The sequence below is a fragment of the Nannobrachium achirus genome (assembly GCF_963921795.1).
Source record: "Nannobrachium achirus genome assembly, chromosome: 4".
Taxonomy (NCBI): domain Eukaryota; kingdom Metazoa; phylum Chordata; class Actinopteri; order Myctophiformes; family Myctophidae; genus Nannobrachium; species Nannobrachium achirus.
In genome coordinates, this window is record NC_137813.1 from 70,504,528 (window position 1) to 70,525,350 (window position 20,823).

General features: G+C 40.7%; 1 protein-coding gene across 3 annotated transcripts in view; it reads right to left on the bottom strand.

Annotated features, from left to right (window-relative positions):
* The window catches only part of LOC308283223 (butyrophilin-like protein 2), a 61,691-nt gene extending 43,409 nt beyond the window's left edge, over positions 1-18,282 (bottom strand). For 2 of the 3 annotated variants that reach the window (XM_080723608.1, XM_080723607.1), the window contains exons 1-2: positions 18,152-18,282; positions 13,090-13,431 (exon numbers count right to left, since the gene is read on the bottom strand). In XM_080723608.1, the coding sequence (XP_080579734.1) occupies positions 13,090-13,431; positions 18,152-18,221 (412 nt within the window). In that variant the 5' untranslated portion in view covers positions 18,222-18,282. The remainder of the gene's footprint in view (positions 1-13,089; positions 13,432-18,151) is intronic. The other variant, XM_080723606.1, reaches the window with a different exon arrangement.
* Between the last annotated feature and the right edge of the window lie 2,541 nt (positions 18,283-20,823).

Sequence of the window (20,823 nt, forward strand, 5' to 3'; positions counted from 1 at the left end):
GCATTGGCTGCTTTCAAGATGTGTTGGGCATTATCTCGGGAACGCAAGGTCCAATCTGCTCAGTTTAAAGCTTGGTGGATGCGTGACTTCAAGGACTTCAAGCTGGTGGGCCAGTCAAAATTGTTCCGGCCCGGGGTTTGAGTATCACTGCTCTAGGCCCTAGAGGAACCTAGATTCTAGGGTGCATAGGCCATTGACAAAATGTCTTCCATGTCACTTTCTTTCTTTTTTTTTCCTAGTTTCAGCAAACATCTTTGGAATATCATGACCGAATATCCTCAGTGTCATGACTAAGTTACTAAGTTGTGAATACATCATGTTTGATTTTTATACCAGAAATAGGCCTACCAGCAAAAATTCAGTCTTGCAGGAGTAACTGCACGACACCGACATGCAGCCAAGTAAACATTTTGTTTGTTGTGGCTGGGAACACACACACACACACCTTCCAAACAAGTAGTGTCTGTGTTTTTAGTTTATCTTGCAGTGCTCTGCAAAGAAAAAGAAAAAGGCAATGTGAGATAAGATGAATGAGATGCGAATGAGAAGTGGTCCTTATTATTTCGATACTATTGTAACTACTGTAACTTGTAAACGTTAGTCTTCTGCCTCAAGGTTAGTTAATACTATAGTACAGGCTAAACTAGAATGAACTGCAACGCTGCATCGCTTTTACACTATTTGTCGCGGCCAAAAGTGATTTATTTTTCCATGAATGTGTTACTAATTGTCATTACAAACACATCCATTGATTTATGTGGTTGTCCCACACGAGCCGCCACATAAATCATCTTTTGGGGTGAGCATTCGGCACAACTGCCAATTAAAGTGATGTACTGGCCAATCACAGCAAGTCTTTTCTGGGACTTGGTAAAACACATAGCAGAATAACATCTGTTTAGACTGTGTGGGACAACGATGACATGGATGTGTTTGTAAAGAGAACTAGTAACTAGTTGTAAATAAATCTGTTTGACCGCAACAAATAGTGTAATTATGGGCTCCACTCTATCCTGTGAGTGCTGCTGGGTTCTGCTGGGGAAACTGGACAACAGGGGCATTTCTGCCTAATAGACCCCATGGACAGTCTTTTGGGATCAATTTAACTAGGAAAATAAGCCTAGATGTTATTTAGTCTGGAGTTGTCCTTTATTCTTGACACCCCCTACTTTCAACCAGAGAATCAGGGTTCACTCATCAGCCTGGTTTACATGAAGGGAAAACGCTGCACATGCAAATTTGTAACATACTGTATGTGAGCTGCTGTTGTCTGTTGCAGGCAGCAGGACAGACAGCGCTGTGGCAGACAGACAGAGTGCAGATGTGACGTATGCTACTGTGAATAAGAAACAGCCAAGGGAGAGGAGAGGTAGAGTAACTCACACCACACTGACCACACAAACACAATCACACGCCTTTTCTGTTCTTTAGTTGTTTCCTGTTCTCTGTGTTTTACATGCATTACTGTGTCTGCAATGCAATGTATGTTCATCTGCTTCCTGAATAGTCTACACACACACACACACACACACACACACACACACACACACACACACACACACACACACACACACACACACACACACACACACACACAAACATGCACAATACAATATAAAATGTACTTATTTGTATAAATTGAACAATATAATCACAATCTAACGGTTGACTGGTATTGCATGTTAAAAAATAAACATATGTGTCCCAGTCTGGCAGGCAGCTAGTCATTTCGCACTGATCAATTGTTCACAGGAGCTGTTATAACGTTTTGTTTTGTTTTTTCTCTAAAATGTGATAAAGCCACAAAAGCATCTCAAAATATCTAGGCTACATTTCACTTAAACGCCAGAGCTTAACTCTGCATTTAAATAGGACTTTTTTTTAATTAATGTGAGAGATCGTGACATATTTTTGTTGGTCCTCCCAGAATATGGCTAAAATGCTAGACCTAGCCAGCCTGTATTAGCCCTTTGTGGCCAAATGCGGTAATATCGAGACTCCATTACTTAGCGATATTTATTCCGGTATTTATTCTGTTAATTTAATGCCACGTATGTTCCAAATGAACCATGTTACGTTGTTATAATGATTTAATCTATTATTTATCTATTATTTATTTAATTGTTAGTCCGGTTTTCTTCTTTTCTGGTGTGGAAAAAATGATCCGTTGGCGTCTGTGATTGGCTAAGACTCGTGACGTATGTGTTCTACTTCCGGAAACAGTGCGGTCCTCTCGTTGAGTTGGCTTAGCATTGAATAGAACAGTGTCCTCGAAAAATATCTAGTTTTAACGTTCAGAGCGTTTTTTTGGAAAATAAAACATTAACAGGAATGACAGCCAGGAGAAAAGTCCATCTGAAGGACACATGGAATGTAATCGTTCCCTCGACGTCGGAAAGTTGACTTATTAGACTATTCTGGATGACTGTATATTAGTGGCTAACGCTAACGTTAGCTAGCGCTAGCTGCAGGCTAACGCAGGCATCGTATACCCAACTCTATTGTTGCTCTTCTACAAGCTCACAACGCAAGGCGGTTAAGACCAGAGCTGCCAACCCTCACGCAATGAGCGTGAGACTCACGCAAATGACCCTCTTCTCACGCTCTCACGCCACACATCGTATTTCTCACGCCGTCATATCACCAGCCGTCACAAAGTGGAAAACTGCGTCAACTCAAGTGTCACTGAGACATCCACTTCGGCCGCGATTTGAGCAACAAAAAAGGGCTTAAAATACTGTATCTGATTCTGAAGTAATGATTAGATAGATGCGTCGCTGTGTGTGTGCGTGAGCATCTGGTGTGAGGAACACTGCGTGCACGTTCCCTGCGCACATCATTTTCTACAGTAAGATCGACAGGCGACAGGAGGATCTACAACATTAATTCAACACGTCCAAAATGCCCATTGCTTACTAGCAGGCAGTTTAGATGTGGAGGGACTTTTGGATGGATGCGTGTGCAAAAAGAACAGATCTTCAAGCAAAAGACGTGTTACTTGCAGGCAGCTTTAATGTAAACATTTATCCATAATTTTCTCATCCTAGTAAAGCAAGATAAAAAGTATCAAACTCCCTGTAAAATGCAACAGAATACAGGAAATAACATCTACTCTTTTAATTTTTTTCTGGGGGAGGACCCCCAGACACCAAAATGATCCACAACATAGGCTATTCTACGTTTCTGCCTCAAAATTACATATATTATTGAGGGTTAGATTTGGAGAATTAAATAACACCCACCCAGTGCAAAATACTGTACCTGGTTGGTGTAATAGTGACTCCAAGGGTCGATAAAATTATAATAACCTAAATTATTGTAATTGAACATATAGGCCTATATATAATTTTTTTATATTTCTTTTGAGGCACCAAAGCCCCCCCCCCCCCCCCCCCCCCCCCCCCCCCCCCCCTCGCAAAAAAAGAAAAATCTCACTCTTAGGTTTTCCTGAAAGTTGGCAGCCCTGGTTAAGACTGTAGATTGTGGTTTATTATCAGATCAGAACAGTCAGATTATCCTTCTGACTGAAGTTACACAAACACAAACACTGATGTTACATAAAGCATTTTTTAGCAGTTAGCTGACCAATTTCAATAGGTCACGAGTTATAGTGTTGCGCACGTAGCTTCCCTTAGAGCAACGTGGACTGACGAAAACTGGTGCCCCATAGAACTTTGTGTTCTATAGGAAGAAATCCTTTACTTTTCTTATTTACTTAAGTAAAAGTATATGCCCACTGCAATTTAGATATACTCTGTTACAAGTAGAAGTCCGGTATTAAATAAATATATTTTTAAAATAGAAGATCTACAAGCTCACAATGTATGCTATTTTCAAATGGCCAAAATGTGTATAGGCTACAATAACAGCTGAAGTGGTTAATGTATGTTTTGGGCTATTAAAATCAAAATCTACAAAGCAATAACTAAAGTTTAATTAAAACATACATAAACCACTTTAGCCCTATGTTATACCAAGGCTATTTGAAAATAGCCGATCTACAAGCTCACAACGCATTGCGGTGTGACGTGTTGTGAGCTTGTAGATCTGCTATTTTCAAACATTTTGTACTTTTACTTTTGGTACTTTAAGTACATTTGGATACCAATACTTTTGTACTTTTACTCAAGTACATTTTTAATTCTGGACTTTTACTTGTAACAGAGTGATTCTATATTGCAGTATTGATACTTTTACTTAATTATAAAGTGTAGGTACTTTTTCCACCACTGTGTAAACGTTTGTGTTCTCATGCCAATAACGCTTCTTTGAATTGAAGATTGGCTCTCTACTTCCCCATGTGGCGGAGTCAGGTCATTGCATGTTAGAACTTTATTTAAAACTTGAATATCTCAAAAGTACTATTTCAGCATGGCATCATTCTATAAGCCATATCTTCAAAACTGTTGGGTCAATCTCCACAACCAATATATCATTTTGTGGCTATGATCCCCAGCTTTCAAATGGAATGAAGAAATGAAAATGAAAAAAAATATCAATGACTAGCCGTCAGCCGTGTCCAGTCACATATAAAGCATCTCATGCAGTACAGATTGGCAGACAATGTTAAGGTTGGGTGATATTAGGAAAACCTTCGATATTCGTTAACATTGAATACCTTGATATCGACATTACTTGCATTATATAGTTTTTAATGTTTTTCTGCTTTAGGTCCACCGCCTGTCTAACCCAGATAATGAATAGCAACTGAACAGTACACATAGAATAAATACATTAAATACCTTATTTCCATTTTCCAACAATGGTTTTATTGAAATAACCACATGTTACAGATGGACTGCTCTTTTGCATGTGCTACGTGCATGCATGATGCAGAGTGTCTGCTAATTAATTTGACACATGTATACACCAATACCTCATTTCAAGCCGTCTTCGTCGATATGTATACCTTGCATGTTGATACCTCAATCTCGATACATTTTCAATATATTGCCCAGCCTTTAGTGTTTTATGTTTTTATTGTGTTACAGATGGAGATGATTGAGTGAAGAACAGCAGAGGAGTGTCAAGAAAAAGTTCCAAGTGCAACATCATTGCGTGCTTCCACATTTATTAAGTTATTACGTAGGTTATTTGTTAGCTTGTTAGCCACAGCGGTTAACACAGTTCTATTAGAACAGATGCACTCTGGTGTTTTTCCGGAGGTGAAAACCTCTACTCCACTCCTCACTCACCATGTGTTCACTGTTTGATGTTACTGAAAAGAATGATGCTTTGAGTCTTTGAGTGATGATCAGTACAAATGATATATCCATAAACTGTACGTGTATGTTCTGTACTTGTGGCGGAACAGGAGATGAACTACTCAAGCCCTTCCTACGGAACTCGCCTGTCGGCTCGTTCCTGCGGAAAGGCTGTTGTGCAGGATAACTGCGTTAATGCACACCCTCTCATGTAATATTGCTTAATCATTCCATTAGGAAAAACAACAAAAAACATGATCTCAGATTTTTATTTTAATGAGAAGGAGGAGGAACACAGTGTTGCTTCTCCATTACCACCCCCCCCCCCCCCCCAAAAAAAAGAAGTAATAATACAAATAAATAAATAAGTCTATAATGAAATTCATTCAACTTCACTAAACTAGTGTTTGTAATCTGTCACTTGTCTACTTTAACCATGATGTACGTATAACCATACCTGCAACCTCAGCAATCCATCTCTCAGGGGTCTAGCACATTGTAACGGGCATAGACTCCTACGTTCTTGACTGATGCCGACAATAAGCCCCTCCAAACTAGTTACTAATTTACATTGATGGGAGCTTAAGAATTTCGCCCACTTTTTTTTTTTTTTTTTTGACACCTGTGATTTTAAGTCACATCACTCACACGTGTTGACTTTGATAGATTTTTTAACTGGAGTTGGAAAGAATTTCTTACAAAATGAGAAACTGTGTAGATGCATTTGAAAGATGAAGAGTAAAAGTAGTTTAGGAGCATTACAGGAAAGCTACCCCCCCCCCCCCTTTACTTCTTCTTACTTATTTTTTGTTATTAATTTCTGTCTGTGTATAAAAAAAAAAAAACTAGAAGAAGTGCTCTTCCGAGCACAGGTCTCCACCAGCCACACGTCCTGGTGGTGGTATAATAGACCAATGTAAAAAGGGTGGCATGTGTTCTTTACCAATCTTAGGCCTTTCATGGCGCCACCATGAGGCTGATTTGAACATTTTGTAGTGTAATTTCTTCCTTGGCCTTTTGCGAATGTGCATACACTATTTCATTACAATTGCACGCTGTGTTTGATTTGAGGCATTTTGTTTGTAACGGATCAATCCTGCAAAGTTTGGAGGCCAATCTAAGCCAATCAGGATGGAATATTTAATAGGACAGATCCGTCTTGATCATATGACTGTAGAGATACTGTGTACTGATTTGTGTTCATTTTGGGTAAAATCTGAAGGAGTAATATCGAAAAATGTGTCTTACATAAGTCGGCCTCCTGGTGGCGCTATAAAAGGCTGATGTGAAAAATGCAAGGAAAGGGTTTTTCCTTGGCCTAATAGGGAGTACGCTTACAAAGTTTGAAACTGATCGGTGGAGTTATAGGTAAAACCACGAATTGGCCTGTTATAGCGCCACCATGAGGCTGATTTAAAAAAAATTGAAGTGACATTATTCCTCATCCTAGTGGGAACGTGTGCGCAATTTCATGTTAATTGCACTCTCTGTTTGTGATTTGAGGCAATTTGTCCAAAACGGACCAATCTTACAAACTTTGAAAGCCAATCTCAGCCAATCAGGATGGAATATGGACAATCAGAGAGATCCTTGTCGACATGACTGTAGAGATACTGTCTACCGATTTGCGTGATTTTTGGACAAAATCTGTAGGAGTACTGGTCAAAAGGTAGTTTTGCACAAATTGGCCTCCTGGTGGCGCTAGAACAGGCCCATGTGAAAAATGTGGGTCAGAGGTTCTGAATTGGCATCCAGGGAGTGCGCTTACAATGTTTGAAACAGATCGGTGGAGTTATAGGTAAAACCACGAATCGGCCTGTTATAACGCCACCATGAGGCTGATTTCAAAAATTTGAAGTGGCATTTCTTCCTCGGCCTAGTGGGAACCTGTGTGCGCGATTTCATGTTAATTGCACACTGCATTTGTGATCTGAGGCATTTTGTCCAAAATGGACCTATCTTACAAACTTTGAAAGCCAATATCAGCCAATCAGAAGGGAATATGGACAATCAGACAGATCTGTGTCGATCACATGACTGTAGAGATGCTGTCTACCGATTTGTGTGAAATCTGTAGGAGTAGTGTACAGAAATGTGTTTTGCAAACATCGGCCTCATGGTGGCGCTAGAACAGGGCCATTTGAAAAATGTGGGGCAGAGGTTTTGAATTGGCATCCAGGGAGTGTGTGTGCTCATTTTGGCATTCACACAATCTCAATGATCAGATGATATAGCCAACAGTGGCTGTGGTTTGGGAAGCTGGTGGTTCATCGATAACTGTTCTTAACTTGGTGTTGAAATGTCCTTGAGCAAGAAACTGAAACTGCTCCTGATGAGCAGGTTGCCTTGCATGGCACGCCTCCATGTTGGATGAATGTAAAGCACATTGTAAAGTGCTTTGGCTAAAGGAGCTACATTAATGCAGACGTTCTGATTAAACAAAAGTGTCTATTCTTGAAGTCTTCAGAGTATTAAAACTCACTTGACATTCATGCATTATTTTTACATTTACAATCTGATTTAAGTTTTGAATGTTATTGTCTAAATCTGCTTTTAATTCATTTCTTTCCTGAAAACATAGTGCAGTTCCTAAGCAATCTTGTAATATGTGCAGCTCTGTGATGAATCTTTGCTTATTCCTTATTATGGTGTCCTCATTGTATTAATTTGGTGAATTATACTAGAGTTTAATAATATATTGAATACAAAATGTTGAATACATAACAAATCTAATTTAATTTAGTCATGGAAGCATTATACAAATTAGTAACAACACATTTGTTTGAGTCACGACTTCGTGTTTTCCCCCATATATCCAATGTTGTTCTTGCCGGTAAATAAAAACATACAACTGTTTGTTTTGTTTGCGTGACGTTTCATCTAGTATTGTATCTTAATTATCTCTGCCAGGGCCACCAAGACATAGGTGAGAGATTTACAAGCCTGTCTGTCTGTCTGTCTGTCTGTCTGTCTGTCTGTCTGTCTGTCTGACTGTCTGTCTGGTGTCCGTGTCTGTGCTTAGTCTGTGCTAATCTGACAAACTGCTCAACAAACTGTCCGTGTGTGCAGCCAGATCAAAGAGGACATTCCCCAAGTATTTTAGCCATCCCTGCTTTTTATTTGCATCCATTTTATATTGTTTGTGCGTAGTAAAACATCCCATAATATCAACATAAAACCATCACATAATATTAATGTAAAACATCATACAAACAAAAACACCCCATAATATCAGTGTATAGCATAGTATATGCTATAGTATATATATATACATACATACACACACACACCCCACACCACCCTCCGATCCAGTTAAGTGGCGAAACTAGCCCCCAGCGTGCCCCGATGCGAGATTTTCACCAAGTGCCCCTCAACAACAACAACAAGAGTCTTTGAGCAAGACTCTGAACCCCTAGTTGCTCCCGGTGATGCCTTGCATGGTTTCCTCCGCCATCGGTGTATGAATGTGTGTGTGAATGGGTGAATGTAATGCACAATCTATGTAAAGCTCCTTGGATAAAAGCGCTATATAAATGCACCATTTACCATTTTGGAGGGAGCGTTGAAAGGGGGAGAAGTGAACATTTTGGCTGGTTGATCTTGATCATTTGGAGTGCCTCTGTCGAAGATTATATTATTATCATGATTGATTATGTGTGACGTTATTAGAGTAGATCATGTGTTCATTGATTACATCTAGTTCTTAGGATACATCATGATACAGGATAGCTTGTAAGAGTCTAGATGTCTCACTTGGCATGAGTAGCTATAGTTTTGGTAAGGCCTATCTTGTTATGGTGCAGCTCGTCCTCGAGACCTTGAAGCAAGTATACAGTAACTATGTGTCTGACCTGTGCCTCGGGGCAGGACTACCTTACCACTGACTTAAGTGTGAATGTATTTCTGACCATGATATATCATGTTACATAAATCATAACTACCACCACCTTTAACATTTTCTTGTCTCCTCATTGCCTCATTGATTAGTGATTGATCAGAATTCCACAACACCTCCAAATGATCCAGAAGGAGCGATTTACGGTGGATATAACTGAGGTCTGGATAAGGAGCTGGCTGACTCCTGGGTGAGAAAGGGTCTGAACCTTCGATCCGGATCGAGTTTCACCCAGTGAAAGGTGGCCCAGTCCAGGTGGCTTAGTAAGTGTCGATGTCATGGAATGATGACAAGAGTGGAATGTATGCCTGATATGATAAACAAAACGATAAAGACTTACTTTCGAGTGGTATGATACTTATAATCTTTAATTTGTGATGAAATAGACTTTAAAAGTATGAAAGGGTTGAACTTAAAACAATACAACATTGAAGATTAAGCCGAAAAACTGATCCCCTCCCATCTAAAAATGTTTTGTGCCATTTACCGCCAGTGGGGATTTGTGAGAAATGCAGAAACACTTACCTTTCATAATGTGTCCATCGGTGACACTTGCACTGTCAGTGCATCTAAAAAGACCAACAGAATAGTGTTTGATCAGGATTCTTTTTGAGGTTTGTGCCTTTCAATGCACACAGAGCATATCCACTTTCAATATGCTCCCATAAGGTTATGGAAAAGACACACTTATGGAAGATAAATGATCTTACTTTTATATAAAATATACAGCGACATGCAAACCAAAAATTAAAACCACAAATTAATTGACTGCACTATATTAAAAAAGCACACACAACACACAAATCAATGTTCAATCAAGTCAAAAACAAAATAGTCAATCAAAAACTTTTTGTTTTATTATTATTTTTACTTATTATTTAGTTTCATTTACCTTTGATAACCAGAGCAAAATGACAGGTACATTGCTGCACACAAATGCATGCAGTGAACTCTATTGCAACATCTAAGAACATAATGGATGTTGTACTTACCCTCATTTATAGTCTGAGTCTCTTTATCATTTATAGGAGGACCCTCATGTATAGTCTGAGTCTCTTTATCATTTATAGGAGGACCCTCATGTATAGTCTGAGTCTCATTATCATCTATAGGAGGGAAAGATTGCAGGTATATTACACACATAAACACGTACAAACACTAGATCTACATTATCTGTGTAAGAAAATGTTTGATAAATATAATAAAGTTTAAAGTCTCTCACCTTGGTTGGAAACAAACCTGAAACCTGAAGCAATATGAAATATAATGTCAGATTAAATTATCATGAGAATCATCTATATTTGAGCATAACTCTTGAGTAGCCTATAACTTACATACAGTACGTAGCATTTAACTCTAAGTTGATCAAAATGCATGGAATATATTCCATCTTATTTCATTACCAGTCTTATTTGGCATCAAAGAGCCATATATTGTTAATGTCAACTTGACCATCACTATAATCTGTGCTATCAGGATCATAGATAATCGATAACAGAATTGTGTTTGATCAGGATTATTATAGATTTTCTCTCTTTATTCTTTTGCCTTTCAATGCACACAGAGCATATCCACTTTCAATAGGCTGCCGTCATTTGCCTTGCCCTGAGCATATGATCCTTCAGATGCTAGTACAAGGGGGGATAACAGAATATACCATCATCTATACTTGAGTGTAGCTCATGCACTTACTGTACATACTTTAAGTAACAGGAGAGATTTAACTTTTATTTTCTTTAATATGAAGTTGATCAAAAGGCACTTTAATTAGATATTTACAACATATTCCATGCTATTTAACTCACCAGTCGTCTTTAGCACCAAATAGCAACATAGGCATAGGCCTATAAGCAAGCTGGCCACAAAAATCAGTCCATAATGTTGACGCACCTTCGGAATGGCATCCTCTGAAACGGTGGGGTTAAAATGATTAGAAGTGATGCAGTTCAAGATGGACCTCTTCAGAGTATACTGTTAAGTGTAAACCCTTTTATACCTAACCCACAGGGGGGTAGTATATAGTTTATAGTATAGGTACTTTTATACTACCCCCCTGTGGGTTAGGTTCAGGAAGGCAAGCATAAGCTTCAGGTTGCTTATAATGACTGTATGCATATATATACTATATTATAGGAGGGAACAACAACGTGGTGTAACGCAACTTAGTGATTTGATGTACTCTAATCACGCTACTGTCAAACCCTAGCCTCAGTGTTAGAATATATCACCAGTCTACGTTTTGGAAACACTGCTAATATTAGTATTATTATATATTTTTTTATTATTGTAGGGGTGTTCTTTTTCTACACAAATAACATTGATGCAAGCACACACACAAGAATTGGTGAATTAAAACATAAAATGATATCCACACACTGTCCAGAATGTGAATTTAATTTGCAGTAGGCCTACATTTTGAAATGAAACAACTTGACGATTTCGGGTTGAACTACTGCAATCTAAATCTAGGAGCATTTAAATTAGTGATGGAACATTCATTACCTGGAATGACACTGTGTGTCTCCACAGAGTTGTGTGCTTGGTGAACTCTGCAGGTCAAGCGCCCTGCTCTCCTCACTGTCACATTGGTCTGCACAATGTAACAGTGGTGGGAACGCCTGACTCTCACTGATGATTCAGCAGTGATGTTGTTTCCATCACCGTCCAACCAAGACATCTCAGGTTCAGGATACCAGCACCCAGAATCACATGAGAAAGACAAGCCATCGTCTGTTTTTCCAATTTGACTGATCACTGGCTGAGGCAAAGCCTCTGCAAAAAAACGAAAGGGAAAAAAAAGGGATGAAGATTATGACGATGATCTATGCTCTATCTATTGTGTATGTTTGTCTGTTTGACACTTAACAATCATGAAAATAACATCATGCTAGATGCCTTCAAATAAAACCTCAATAATGATGAAAACACACCTGACTGAGGATTATCAGTTTCAGCCACATAGTACACAAAACTTTCACTGGCATAATGCACATGTAGGTTCATGAGGAAGTATTTGTTTATTTGAAGATAATGAAGAACCAACCCCAACTGTCCAAACCTAATTTCTATTACAATGTATGTCATTCTACCAGTAGATGGCAGTGATGGACTATTCCATAACGGAATCTAGCAGCCATGTAGCAGCATGCATGTTTTCACCTTGATGCAGAAATAATCTGTGATCTGCTCTCACAACATAGCTGGCAACCAGGCATAGATAGCTTTATTGATCCTGTGGGGCAAATAATGGAATGCAAGCACAGCCCAACTGTTTTCCCTCTTATTTCCCCTGCAGTGATCTGATCCCAAAGTAGGTCAGCCTAAATCATCAAACAAGTTGCCCAGCACTTCATGCTTTTCTCTCCTGATCAGCGTTTCAGTATGGATCTTCTCGGATTAACTTAAATCATAATGAAAAAAAAAGAAAAGAAAAGAAAACACGTGTTACACAGGCTCCTCAGGGCTTAAAGAGTTATGGAATGTGTATTACCTTGAATGACACTGGGTGTCTCAACAGTTTTGGTGTAGTTGAAGTGCGTTTGGTTAACTCTGCATGTCACACGCACTCCTGGCATCATTGTCACGTTTCTATGGACAGTGTAACAGCCCTGTGAACGTCTGACAGTCACTGAAGGTTCAGCAGGGAGGATGTTTCCCTCACTGTCCAGCCAAGACACCTCAGGTTGTGGATACCAGCACCCAGAATCACATGACCAAGATAAGACTCTGCCTTTTATTCTAATAGAGATCACTGGTTGAGACGCAACCCCTGCAAAAACAAATACACATGATTGATTGATTGATTGATTGATTGATTATCCATCCATCCATCTTTCATTCCTTCCAGAGATGTGTAATTCATAACTGATCTGTGGCAGTTCAACGGTTCATGAGTCATATTTGAGAAGACTTGCTAAAATTTTTTAAATAAATACATTTTAATTCGCTATTTTGTCTGTTTTCTGTCATGTTTTGACCACTAATCCTTACCAACAAGGAGCTGGATCTCACCACTGCTGTCCAGGGATGGAACAAAACACGTGTAATTCCCCTCATCTGAGAGCTGCACTCTGAACAGCTTCAGTGAGATGTTTCCACGAGGCAGTTCTTCAGGAAACAGAGATGTCCTCAGTTTGTACAACGGGTTCCTGTAGGAGAAAACCTCCCGTCCCTCTGAGAGGACGTGGACGTATTGTGGTTTCAGGTCAGGTCTGGACCACTGCACTGTCATCTTGGATGCATCAACAGATGGTTGAATGTGACAAGGAAGAGTCACATCTTCCCCCGCTTTGGCCATCACAGGAACACAGGACCCCTTCACCTGAGATCCTCCTTAAAACAAAACACAATGGTTAAACCTAAATCATAACTCTTGTAGAGTGCTTTTATTTTGGGACGTTTTCTCTCTACAAGATATATATATATATATATATATATATATATATATATATATCATCCCCCTCCCCCTCGCAAAAAGAACATTGGCAGCCCTGTGTGCAGAGCTGCCAACCCTCACGCAATGAGCGTGAGACTCACGCAAATGACCCTCTTCTCACGCTCTCGCGCCACACATCATATTTCTCACGCCGTCATATCACCAGCCGTCACAAAGTGGAAAACTGCGTCAACTCACTGAGACATCCACTTCGGCCGCGATTTGAGCAATTAAAGGGCTTAAAATACTGTATCTGATTCTGAAGAAATGATTAGATAGATGCGTCGCTGTGTGTGCGTGAGCGTCTGGTGTGAGGAACGCTGCGTGCACGTTCCTGCGCACATCATTCTTTACAGTAAGATCGACAGGCGACAGGAGGATCTAGTCTACAACATTAATTCAACACGTCTAAAATGCCCATTGCTTACTAGCAGGCAGTTTAAATGAGGAGGGACTTTTGGATGGATGCGTCATGCGTGTGCAAAAAGAACAGATCTTCAAGCAAAAGACGTGTTACTTGGAGCTTAATGTAAACATTTATCCATAATTTTCTCATCCTAGTAAAGCCTGATAAAAGTATCAAACTCCCTGTAAAATGCAACAGAATACAGGAAATAACATCTACTCTTTTAAAATGTTTCTGGGGGAGGACCCCCAGACCCCCCACCAAAATGATCCACAGTACTAGGCCTATAGGCTATTAACTACGTTTCTGCCTCAAAATTACATATTCATTATTGAGGGTTAGATTTGGAGAATTAAATAACACCCACCCAGTGCAACATACTGTACCTGGTTGGTGTAATAGTGACTCCAAGGGTCGATACAATTATAATAATAACAAAAACTATTGTAATATTTTGAACATATATATATATATATATATATATATATATCTTCTTAAATATCCCCCCCGCAAAAAAAATCTCACTCTTAGGTTTTCCTGAAAGTTGGCAGCCCTGCCTGTGTGTCGTTCATGAGTGATTCGTTCATAAGAATCGAATCATTAGCATGACTCGTGAACGATTCGTTCAAATCCCTGAAATGGGTCGTTCACACCCCCGCCCCTCCCCCAAATAGAATCTACATCTATGGACAGTGTAACAGCCCTGTGTGCAGAGCTGCCAACCCTCACGCAATGAGCGTGAGACTCACGCAAATGACCCTCTTCTCACGCTCTCGCGCCACACATCATATTTCTCACGCCGTCATATCACCAGCCGTCACAAAGTGGAAAACTGCGTCAACTCACTGAGACATCCACTTCGGCCGCGATTTGAGCAATTAAAGGGCTTAAAATACTGTATCTGATTCTGAAGAAATGATTAGATAGATGCGTCGCTGTGTGTGCGTGAGCGTCTGGTGTGAGGAACGCTGCGTGCACGTTCCTGCGCACATCATTCTTTACAGTAAGATCGACAGGCGACAGGAGGATCTAGTCTACAACATTAATTCAACACGTCTAAAATGCCCATTGCTTACTAGCAGGCAGTTTAAATGAGGAGGGACTTTTGGATGGATGCGTCATGCGTGTGCAAAAAGAACAGATCTTCAAGCAAAAGACGTGTTACTTGGAGCTTAATGTAAACATTTATCCATAATTTTCTCATCCTAGTAAAGCCTGATAAAAGTATCAAACTCCCTGTAAAATGCAACAGAATACAGGAAATAACATCTACTCTTTTAAAATGTTTCTGGGGGAGGACCCCCAGACCCCCCACCAAAATGATCCACAGTACTAGGCCTATAGGCTATTAACTACGTTTCTGCCTCAAAATTACATATTCATTATTGAGGGTTAGATTTGGAGAATTAAATAACACCCACCCAGTGCAACATACTGTACCTGGTTGGTGTAATAGTGACTCCAAGGGTCGATACAATTATAATAATAACAAAAACTATTGTAATATTTTGAACATATATATATATATATATATATATATATATATCTTCTTAAATATCCCCCCCGCAAAAAAAATCTCACTCTTAGGTTTTCCTGAAAGTTGGCAGCCCTGCCTGTGTGTCGTTCATGAGTGATTCGTTCATAAGAATCGAATCATTAGCATGACTCGTGAACGATTCGTTCAAATCCCTGAAATGGGTCGTTCACACCCCCGCCCCTCCCCCAAATAGAATCTACATCTATGGACAGTGTAACAGCCCTGTGTGCAGAGCTGCCAACCCTCACGCAATGAGCGTGAGACTCACGCAAATGACCCTCTTCTCACGCTCTCGCGCCACACATCATATTTCTCACGCCGTCATATCACCAGCCGTCACAAAGTGGAAAACTGCGTCAACTCACTGAGACATCCACTTCGGCCGCGATTTGAGCAATTAAAGGGCTTAAAATACTGTATCTGATTCTGAAGAAATGATTAGATAGATGCGTCGCTGTGTGTGCGTGAGCGTCTGGTGTGAGGAACGCTGCGTGCACGTTCCTGCGCACATCATTCTTTACAGTAAGATCGACAGGCGACAGGAGGATCTAGTCTACAACATTAATTCAACACGTCTAAAATGCCCATTGCTTACTAGCAGGCAGTTTAAATGAGGAGGGACTTTTGGATGGATGCGTCATGCGTGTGCAAAAAGAACAGATCTTCAAGCAAAAGACGTGTTACTTGGAGCTTAATGTAAACATTTATCCATAATTTTCTCATCCTAGTAAAGCCTGATAAAAGTATCAAACTCCCTGTAAAATGCAACAGAATACAGGAAATAACATCTACTCTTTTAAAATGTTTCTGGGGGAGGACCCCCAGACCCCCCACCAAAATGATCCACAGTACTAGGCCTATAGGCTATTAACTACGTTTCTGCCTCAAAATTACATATTCATTATTGAGGGTTAGATTTGGAGAATTAAATAACACCCACCCAGTGCAACATACTGTACCTGGTTGGTGTAATAGTGACTCCAAGGGTCGATACAATTATAATAATAACAAAAACTATTGTAATATTTTGAACATATATATATATATATATATATATATATATATATCTTCTTAAATATCCCCCCGCAAAAAAAATCTCACTCTTAGGTTTTCCTGAAAGTTGGCAGCCCTGCCTGTGTGTCGTTCATGAGTGATTCGTTCATAAGAATCGAATCATTAGCATGACTCGTGAACGATTCGTTCAAATCCCTGAAATGGGTCGTTCACACCCCCGCCCCTCCCCCAAATAGCCCCGGCCGGCAGACAGGACGCGACGGCGGGCTGTACTCGCGACGTAATAAAAACGCTCCCGCGATTGTGTTTTTCACGGGACGATCGCGCTGTGAACCGTGAACGAATCACTTGAACGAATCATTACCGTGAACGTGAACGAAATGATCCGTTCACTGAAATGAACGCACGGGATTGCCCATCACTATAAAAGTGTGTCGCTTGGTTTGCCTCCTTTTAACTTACCGCTCCACCTAGCCCCTAGCCCTGAATACAACATGAGAGTCATGCTGTGCCCTTAACATGAGGACCAGTGGGGAATCGAGCCCTCAACGGTTTGAGCTAGGAACGTCAGATTTCAAAAATAAAGTGCTTACCCAAGCCAACTCTGCTAACGATTTGACGCCGTGCAACGTTCATTACACGCCGCTGCCGGATTGTTGAATAAAAAGCATTTTTGTCCGAAATTATTTTGCTTAACATAGGACTTCCGCCCCTAGTGGACAGTCGCGTCATCTCCGGTTGATCATTGTAGTGAACGGAGATGATGCGATCAAACCGTTGAGGGCTCGATTCCACACTGGGCACAGCATGACTCAGTCATCAGGGCTACCTAGCCCCCACCCCCGCTAGCCCCCGCCCCCGCCTCCCCGCTCTCCCTCTCTGTCCCCAGAGCCTGGCTACGAGAGGCTACTCCCACTCGGGCTGTCTCTCTTCCAGAAGTGTGGCGACTCTGAGGCTGTCTTGAGAGATTACTCGTCCCAGACTGGAAGTGGAAAATGGAACGAAGAAAAAGTCCGGCTGCTGACAACATGATGCTTTATTTACTACAGTCAGACTACTTTTTAGGTTTTGATTATTATTTGACAAAACACTTCTGTCATAATCAATTTCGGCCGCGATGCGACGCATTTTGCACTCGGAACAAAATGGAATGAAGAAAAACACGGCGCTCACCAACAAGGGGAAAGAGAGGCGCGTCTCTGTGAAAACAATAACAAATAGATCATATTTAAGCGGCGATAAATATAACTATATCGATAATTAACAACAACTGCCGTCCTGTTGTCCTGTTGTCGACAACATGATGCTTTATTTACTATAGTTACTTTCTAGATTTTGATTATTAGTCTATTATAAAACACTAAAGTCATAATCAATTTCGGCCGTGATGCGCACTGCATGACGCCATCATCCTCTTTAGTTGATAATTTGTTTTCAAAACGATATTTTTACCAGGTGGGAATGACGCTATACTATAATAGCCATGTTGTCATTGTACTGCTATTACAGCACACATTTGTTATTTTCTATAACTGCTGCTGTGATCAATTGCATGTAGGCCTACGCCTTGTAGGCCTATAATGTAAAACTCACTGTGTAGTGCTGTGTGGTCTGGGACAGAGGAGGGAGGCGGGGGCGGGGGATAGACTCTATAACTTACCTGTCACAGATGGGTTGTAGCTGGTCCACACAAGGACAATGTTCAAATAAATCCTCGCTGATGTTTTCATAGTGGTAGTAAATGCAGGCGCAGCTACTGACTTAAGGGAACATAATACTGTATGTCCGATGTTGCCTGCTCCCGCAGCTTGCTTTACTTTCGCTTTCACTTATGAACAAATGTTGTCCCATGTGGCGAGAGAGTGTTTTCTACTGGTGATTCAGTCAGAGTGTAGGGGGTGCGCTCGTTTTATTGTCCACGACATTGCAAGCGGCGCGAAGGCCAGCGGACCTTGGGCCAGGGCCGCGCGGCCGGCGGAGCGCCGCGCGAGTTACGAAGCCGTGGTGAATGCAACCGTTATATTTGCAAGCCCACGATAAACGCCCGCGCAGTCCGGTGCGCATTTCCGAACGCACCCTTTGATACACTCGGACTGAAACACCAGAGGAAAACACCATCCCCCCATGTGGCAGAGGATGATTTCAGGTTGCATGTGATATCCACCCATCCTGTTGTGTACTCACTCTCCTCGAGGCTTTATCCGGTCTATCAAGTATGCCTACTGTAGGCCGCCTATTATCTACTATCTGGCATAGAGGTAGGGTAGGCCTATTATAATATGCGTTATAAATGTTTTTTTCCAAGTTTTGTCATGGGATGGGAAGGGAGGGAGGGAGGGACCTATATTTTAGCAGATTGTCGTTTGCAGCCGCGGAATATAATTTAACCACCGCGTTTTTATAACACATATCCCTAGGACCATGTGTATAAATAACTTTGATGTATTTACTATTTGATTAAAACTAGACCAGGTCAACCTGGTTGTGCCAGACCCCGGTTCTGCCAACCCTCTGTCTGTCATCATCATTTATGACATCATGCCTTTTGTAGGCATGTCATCATCATGACATGCCTAGAGACACACACACGCACGCACATAGCCCTAGGCTACGCACGTGATGTTAAAAACATCACTTCCCGTGTTTCATGATTTTTAAAAATCACCTATTCTTACGCAGTGATTGGCATGTTATGAGAATTCTATAAATGAGGTCCAGTGTGTCTGTTCACTATATCTTCATATGACAATTCTCTTGAGTTTCTTTAGTGTGAAATTATTTTCCCTACCAACAAACAAGTTACATTAGATAAAACAGCAGCTTACAAGGCATTCTTCCTCTATTCACAGAGACTATAACTAGTCTATTGTCTCTAATATTCGCCATTATATTTCTATCCAGTGGTGTGATATGGATTTTAGAAGTGATGCCCCTCTAAATTTGTGATGTGATGATTCATGTGCGTGCATGTGAGGCGCGCGTGCTTGTATATCTGCTATTGTTCAATAGCTAAAGTATAAAATAATTAAGGCCCCTCCACCTTGGGTCCTAGTAACTCAGTCCCATATTTTAGAAATGTCTAACATCCCCTGCACGTCCCTGCTCACAGGCACCACGCCCAGACCGCAGGGCTAGCCCAGCAACAAAGACACGTCTCTGTACGTTGTCAAAGTCATACTGGCTTACCTGCCAGTGAGGATCCTCCACCGGGAGGACATAGAGCCTCCGTCCGACTCTTTCCATGTTCATCACTCCAGGTTATGGGACGAGAAGTGCCACCCAGCATGTAGGAGTATATTGCAGGGGCATGAATATTGACACTAGTGGATTGTATTTGAGGGTGGGGTTAAGGCTGTCACGATTATGTCATTTTACTCAAATAATTGCGATTAACGTTTTAATTGTGTTTTTGTCGTTGACAATTACGTTTCTGTTTGGCTTTTAGGCTTTGAACTGAAGTTGCACATGGTAGATATGACACATGACCTAAACATACAAAGAAGTTACTGACATATTTGACAACTTTATACTTTTGACAACTTTATACTTAAAAAAGAACACTGATAGTGGAAATAGCCGATCTACAAGCTCACAACGCGTTGTGTGCTATTTCCACTATTTTTGACTTTTTTTTCTTATATGAAAATGTTTCAACATGGGAACGATTATGACGATTATGAAAAATAATTTGACGATTATGTAATAATTGTGACAGCCATAGGTGGGGTATTGACTGGCTGCAGAACATAACTGAGTGGAGGCGATGAATCCCACGAACAAGACAACAAAAATAAGTCAATGTGCCCACAGGGTCAAGTCAATGGCTACAATAACACACCCTGTAACACAGGTTTCTAGTGAGAACTGGAAACATCCGGTCATCTACCAGCACAGCAGCACCTGAACATTCACTGTCTGGCCAAAATCTCTTAACCTCTTAACAGGTGTGGGCCATCTGTTAAGAGGTTAACTCCATTTTTGAGTTTTTTTTTTTGGCATAAATCAGGGCTGTTGAACACCCTTTACATCTGAGTGTTGGTTAAAATAACAAAATGTAAAGTAGTAAAACGTGCTTGGGACAAAACCTCCAAACTCCTCACTTTCTGCCAAACCAGCTAACTCCACCCGATTGGCCCCCTCTTTTTTTCATAAATATGTGCTACTGAACACCAGGGACATGCTGGGCCCCTGATTCAGCCCGGGAAAAAGAGTTGGAGAGGCCCTCATTGTGCGCTATACACTGTAGTCTCTATAGCGCTGCTGCTACTCAAAGATTTGCCATTTCAGATCATGACAAGTGACAAGCCAGTGGGCCAATTACTGTACATGAGT